General features: G+C 35.1%; 1 protein-coding gene across 2 annotated transcripts in view; it reads right to left on the reverse strand.

Annotated features, from left to right (window-relative positions):
* SNW1 (SNW domain containing 1) overlaps nt 1-7168 on the reverse strand; it is a 31202-nt gene that overhangs the window by 9328 nt on the left and 14706 nt on the right. For both annotated transcript variants that reach the window (XM_004371083.2, XM_023726411.1), the window contains 6 exons: nt 5413-5508; nt 5214-5320; nt 4261-4365; nt 3380-3449; nt 2658-2723; nt 1080-1196 (listed from right to left, as the gene is read on the reverse strand). In XM_004371083.2, the coding sequence (XP_004371140.1) occupies nt 1080-1196; nt 2658-2723; nt 3380-3449; nt 4261-4365; nt 5214-5320; nt 5413-5508 (561 nt within the window). The remainder of the gene's footprint in view (nt 1-1079; nt 1197-2657; nt 2724-3379; nt 3450-4260; nt 4366-5213; nt 5321-5412; nt 5509-7168) is intronic.

Genomic DNA, 7168 nt, shown 5'->3' on the forward strand with positions numbered 1-7168 from the left:
TGCTTTCAGCCAGGATCCATCTGACATCAGCAATGATATCCCTCGTTCCATGTGCTCTTCTGAATCTGGCTTGAATTTCTGGCAGATCCCTGTTGATGAATTGCTGCAACCAATTTTGAATGATCTTCAGCAAAATTTTACTTTTGTGTGATATTAATGGTATTGTTCAATAATTTCCACATTCCGGTGGATCACCTTTCTTTGGAATAGGCATAACTATGGATCTCTTCCAGTCGGTTGGCCAGGTAGCTGTCTTCCACATTTCTTGGCAGAGACGAATAAGCACTTCCAGTGCTGCATCTGTTTGCTGAAACATCTCAATTGGTATTCCGTCAATCCCTGGAGCCTTGTTTTTTGCCAATGCCTTCGGTGCAGCTTGGACCTCTTCCTTCAGTACCCTGTGTTCCTGATCATATGCTACCTCCTGAAATGGCTGAATGATGACCAATTCTTTTTGGTACAGTGACTCTGTGTATTCCTTTCATCTGTTTTTGATGCTTCCTGCGTTGTTTAATATTTTCCCTGTGGAATCCTTCAATACTGGAATTTGAGGCTTGAATTTTCTGTTTAGTTCTTTCAGCTTCAAAAATGCCAAGCTTGTTCTTCCCTTTTGGTTTTCTAACTCCAGGTCTTTGGACATGTCATTATAATACTTTGTCTTCTCGAGCGGCCCTTTGAAATCTTCTCTTCAGCTCTTTTACTTCATCATTTCTTCTGTTTGCTTTAGCTTCTCGACGTTCAAGACCAAGTTTCAGAGTCTCTTCTGACAATTGATTTGTTCTTTTCTTTCCTGTGTCTTTAATGACCTTTTGCTTTCTTCATGTATGATGTCATTCCACAACTTGTCTGGTCTTCGGTCATTAGTGTTCAATGCATTAAATCTATTCTTGAGATGGTCTCTAAATTCAGGTAGGATATACTCAAGGTCCTACTTTGGCTCTTGTGGACTTGTTCTAATTTTCTTCAGCTTCAACTTGAACTTGCATATAAGCAACTGATGGTCTGCTCCGAAGCCAGCGCCTGGCCTTGTTCTGACTGATGATATTGAGCTTTAAACAATTAAATTATAAGAGACCAACCTTCCGATCAGCAATGTAGAGGGCTTCAGCCAGTTTGGCAAAATTTTCATTGATGTGAACTGTCTGCAGTCCTCTTCCATCAGCAGCCAGACGCTTGTCTAATGGAATTGTATAACCCTAGTGTGAAAGCAAACAGAAAAGACCAGTTGCAAAAAGAGCTACAAAACATTCATTACAATTAAATCTAAATCTAAATACTACAACTTAGTTGAATTTCTTTTTCTTTTATCTTTTTTTTTATAATTATGCAACAATAGCAGCTAACACTAAGAGCTCTGTATGGAAGATATTTTTATATCTATGTCTCATTTAACTTTCATAATAACCCTATAATGCTGGTAACATTATTGTTCCTTTTCACAGATAAAGATACTGAAGTACAGAAAGCTTAGGTAATGTCCCCAAGGTCATACAGCTAGTAAGTGAGTGAGCTAGGATTTGAACTCAGGCAGTATGACTTCACAACCCAAGCTCCAAAAAAATAGAATTCTCATGTTAATAACTGTGGATTATAAGAAAAGGAAATCACTATCAAATTGCTAAATAGTTGTTCCTCAAGTAAATATAACAGTCATATAAAGGTAGAACAAAATCACTACAATATTAGTATTTATAAGTGGTCTAACGTCCTGTACTGGTTTAATGATTTAGATTCTCAGAATCTTTTAAGTTTTAGTAAATGGAAAAAAAAAGATAAAGTTTGCTAGAAAACTGATATTCTATGTTCTCAAATTTTACATCCTATTTCAACATCTCAAGCCATACACTTGAACATCCATGTAATAGGATTAGCTTTATTCTTCCAGATTTCTGACTAGACTCCCAAATGCTGACCTCTATTCCATAGTATTTATTCCTGATACAAGGAAGTGTAACAGAATCAGCTAAAGATACCACAGTTATACACATATTAATCAACCAAAATAGAACCACCCAACAACCTTTTTGTTTCAGGCTGATTATATAACTTCCTTTATGGAACAATTTTTAAATTTAATCCATAAATTGAAGAAGCTTTCTTCATCCATCAAAATAGAACCATTTGGGGAAAAGAGAGAAGAGTGATGACAAAATGTATCCTACATCATTCTACAGATTCTTAACAACTTCTGGGGAGCTTTGCTGATTAGTAGAGACATATAGGATTTAAATAGCTTAAGCCTGCAACACTATAAACAGAAATAAATAGTTTGGAAATTAAGGCACTGAACATAATCATTTACTTTGTTATTGTGTCATACAATCATTTCAGAAATTATTTTTAGATATAAATTTTTGAGTTTTTTAAAAGACCATAATCTTTTACTGATATGATACTTTATTTTACACATTGTTTCTCTATGTACTCTGATAGCTACAATTCACTAAAATAATCTATATGGTATTCATGTGTCTGGCATACTAACATTTCCATTACACTTTAGAAAAAAAAGAAAGTCACATAAATTAGGTGTTTCTTTTTGAAAACAGCCAGCTAAGTAAGTGCTGAGGTTTCAACCAACGGACCTCGGCTGTAGCTCTTTGCTCGGCACTTCCCAGTAGGTCATAATAATAAGAGACTGATTTTATAACAATTACCTTTGCGTTTTTCCAGTTTGAAATACAAGGAGGAATTTTCCACTCTTGTTGTTCCTTCACGGTCATCTGAGTTGAGAAGAGAGTAAGAGAAAAGACAGTTTTAGATTCACAGTCTACTTAAAATTCCAAGTACAATCTTTCTCTTCAAAGATAGCTCAATATATGCTAACATATGGACAGACTTAATCAAAGGCCAAAATTCCATATCATGGATTCTAGTAATAGCTTTAAACTAATGTAAAAAATGGAAAATAATGTAGAATTTTATTTTTGACAGTTATAAATGCTGGCTAGTATTTTTCCATATTTAAAGTGATGTGACTTCTTTCAGATGAAAACTTGAGTAATAAAACAGACCTTAAAAAGCCATTTAGATTATCAATCAGAGACCTAATGAACCCATGGATTCACTTCCTGTAACAACCTTCATGTGAAATAGCAGGCCTTGTTCATTCCATTAAAAGCAGGGATTAGGTTAATAAAAATAATAAAACTAATAGCTAGCACTTTACCTACATTCTCATAAGCACTCTCAAAACTACACTTCATAGTCTTGACTGGGTCCCTATTTGATCTTGAAAAACAAATTTAAAAACAGAAAACAATAAGTAAGTGGTGAAATGTACCTTATAGGCACCCAGATTATATTCTGTGGGAGGTTATTTATACAATTAATAATCACGAGTAGGAAAAAAAAGATTTTAGACTATAGCAAAGATTACCTTTCGGCTGGGAGAATGCATGACAGGTGCAGGAGGAGAAGGTGGTCCCCGGGGAATTTTCTTATTAATCCTGAAGGATAAGTTGAAACACAGAGAGTGATTTACTTTTTCTCCCTTTAGTTAATATGTCAAGTCTTCCCTCATTTTTTTTATTATGTAAAGCTTCAAACAAAAACAGAGATAGTATAATGGACACCTATTTACCATACACCTATAACTCAGCTTCAACAACCTTGTCAAAATCCATACCCACCTCACTTCCAAAACATCATTATCATTTCATAGAGTAATATACTTAAAAATAAGTTCTAATGAGGTTTCATTGACATACAATTAACTACACATATTTAAAGTGTACAATTTGATAATTCTCACACTTGTACACACCTATGAAACCATCAACACAATCAAGATAGTAGATACATCCACCACCCATGAAAGTTTTGTGTGCCCCCTATCTTCTCTTCTTCCTCCTATCTCCTCCCCATCCACTCCCCTCCATTCTCACAGGTAAACAGTGATCTACTACCACTATAGATTCGTTTGCATTTTCTAGAGTTTTATATAAGTAGAATCATACAGTACGTATTCGTTTTTGTCTGGCTTTTTTCAGTCAACATAATTATTTCGAGATTCATCTGTTTGAGACTGTATTATACTTTAATTATTAAACAGTTATTGTATTAATAGTTTATTCCTTTTTATTGCTCAACAGTATTTCATTGTATGGATGTACCACAGTTTGTTTATCCATTTACCTGCTGATGGCCATCTGGGTTATTTCCAATTTTTAGCTATTACAAATAAATCTGTTATGATACTTTCTCCTATAGTATCTTTTTAAATAATAGTGGTTCCTTCTTATGAAGCCACCTACTTACTTGAACCTTGGAGGTTCCATTGGATCTTTCTGCATTTCCACCATCCGAATAACTCTCTGTTTAGCTCCAGAGTTGAAAGCCACTCCTTGTTGAGATGGTGTGTACCTGAAGAACAGAGATGAAACTGAAGGTGTAACTAGTTCAATAGGTATTTTCAATAGGTACTTTTCTTCTGTTACAACCCTAAGATAGATTACATTTTTCGATTCCTTTCAGAAAGTTATTAAGAGAAAAATGAAAAATATTTAGGTAGAGTAGATAACACCAGAGATCAAGGGAACTAACAGAAATTATCAGTTACAAGCAAATTGTAAACTAAAGTGGTATTAGTTTGCAAATAATCCATCCTCGTCCATTTTCTACTATGGAAGACTATGCTCAGTTCTACAGAAAACAGGTCTAAAAAACAGTACCTATTTTGTAAGTCTGCCTTTGAGGAAAAAAATGGCCCATAATATTTCCAGCAGGCACTGAAAGTTAGTAGTTTTTGACTAGTCATAGATTGTAAAAACAGAAAAAGAATAATGGTAGCAGTACTGCTAGCTCTGAATTTTCCCTTAATATCTATATGTGAACTGTTCCTCTATACAAAGATTCCGTAGGGTGAAAGCCCTCAAAATTTAGGAGTATCATACAAGTGCCTATTATATATAAATAGAAGACTATAAATAATAATTGTGACTTGGATCAAATACTGCCAGTAATTATTAATTTCTAAAAACAAAAAATGTATTTTGAAAATAGCTAACATCTTTAAAAGTGGATGTCTTAAAAAAAAATTCATCTGCTTTCAATTGTTTGCAAAGAGAGTTAATAGGCTATAGGTCATTATTCAAGAAATAACATTTATAATTGTGATTAAGTAGGACAGTGAAATAACATCAGGACCCCCATCCCACCCCCCACCTCAATCATCCTGGAATGAAACTAAGACTTCCAAGCATGATTCATACCGGATATACTGAGCAGGAGCCAGTTTATCAGCTGCTCGAACTGGCATGGCTGCAGCAACCTTCTGCGATACAGATTTTTCTAAGGCTACTCTTGTCTTCTCTGTTATCTGAAATATGAAAAATCACACTGAGTAATTTGGAAGTTGGTAAGGGTGTAAAAAGTCACCTAAAATAATTATACTTATCAATTCCCAGCTACCTCTTTAATGGCTTCTTCGTCGGGTCTTTGCAGGTCTGGGTCATCTGCATTCATTACTTCCTTGGGAACCAGGTCAGTGTACTTGCTATAAATGACCTAAAATGTTTAAACACAAGCAGGCTTAAGAAAAGCAGAGAATGAGAGGAAGCAACCTCATTAAGTCATTTCAGAAGTTAATATATCCTCTCAGCACCCTGACAAATTTAGGACGATTAGATCTTGTCTTTCTGATTTTAAAACCAAAGAAGCTTAAAATATAAACACAATTGCTACCTTGGCTATATGAGTTAATAATTTTCCTTTGACCCCATACATTTAAATTATTTGAGATCTTCTAATCAAGTCAGTATCCAAATAGGTAAATTGTGCCAATAAAATCTTATGTATCAGTGATCCCTATTTTTGAGGCTCACTAGGACTTGAAATTAATGATGATATAAACTGCCTATAGTACCATTATCTTGGATTACAAGCTCATCAGAATTTAAGTCAGGTTACCAAATAATTTCCAAATTCACTGGGCCTGGAAAATTTCATTGACCTCACCCTACTTATAATATTTCTCTTTTCTGGCATCAACTCTATTTATAGGCTAAGAAAATAAGCACGTGCCACAGTCAAAAAACCCAGAACACTTTTTTACATGAAAAAACAAAAATTCTCTAGACACAACTTATTTTATCCAAATTTAGGCCTGCTATCTGATTTCTACCAGGCCCAACATGGTTTCTGTTAGCTGACCCTGACATTGTACACCCTTGACAAACAAAGTATTTCTTACTTCCATGCCATCTATACTTCTTAAATGCTTTTATAAAAGCTTACGTGGCAGATTTTAAAGAAGAAAAGAGGTACTGGAAATTTAACAAATAATAAACTTTCTAGTGTTTGCTGCTTTAGGCTGATTCTTTGACATACATACAAAGAAATGACAACTTATGAATATGAAAGAAAACCAAATTCCTAGGCATTTGAGATTTTAACAATTTTTCTACAGGAGAAAATTATTTACTACTATAAGCCGACGACTTTTACTGATAATTGCACTCTACCACAGAGCATTCCTTAAAACCGTTTATTAACGGAAATGTACACTACTCCTAATTTCTTACTCTACACTATAGAGCAAAAACCACTTTATGGCCTATATGACCTGACATCACCTGGCTTTGCCCCCTGCCTCAATCTCCTCTTATACCTCTCTCTCTCCCTCACTCCTTATGCTTCAGTCACACTGGATTTTCTTTGTTTCTTGAATATGACATGCTTTTCCCCAACTCTGGGTCTTTATAGAGTGTTGGTTCCAGTTCAAGTGACTCCTCAATCTATGATCAGTCCAAAGGTCATACATTGGTGAGGCCTCCCCTGATTACCCTCACTAAAGCAGCAACCCTCCCCACCCAATCACTCTGCATTACAGTACCCTGTTTACCTCTTTAAACCACTATTCACAGTATGAAATTGTTTGTTTTACTTATTATCTGTCTCCTTTCTAAGACAGTAATATTGGTGATAATGATATAAGCTACTGTTTAATGAGTACTTATTGTGTACCACTGTCCTTTTGCTTTATGTATATTAACCAATTTAACACTTGTAAAAAGAACAAGCGGAGCCCTGGTGGTACAGTGGTTAAAGCACTTAGTTGCTAACCGAAAGGTCAGCGGTTCGAACCCACCAGCTACTCTGCAGGAGAAAGACGTGGCAGTCTGCTTCTGTAAAGATTACAGCCTTGGAAACCCCATGGGGGCACTTC

This window comes from Trichechus manatus, unplaced genomic scaffold, assembly GCF_000243295.1.
Source record: "Trichechus manatus latirostris isolate Lorelei unplaced genomic scaffold, TriManLat1.0 scaffold00010, whole genome shotgun sequence".
NCBI lineage: Eukaryota > Metazoa > Chordata > Mammalia > Sirenia > Trichechidae > Trichechus > Trichechus manatus.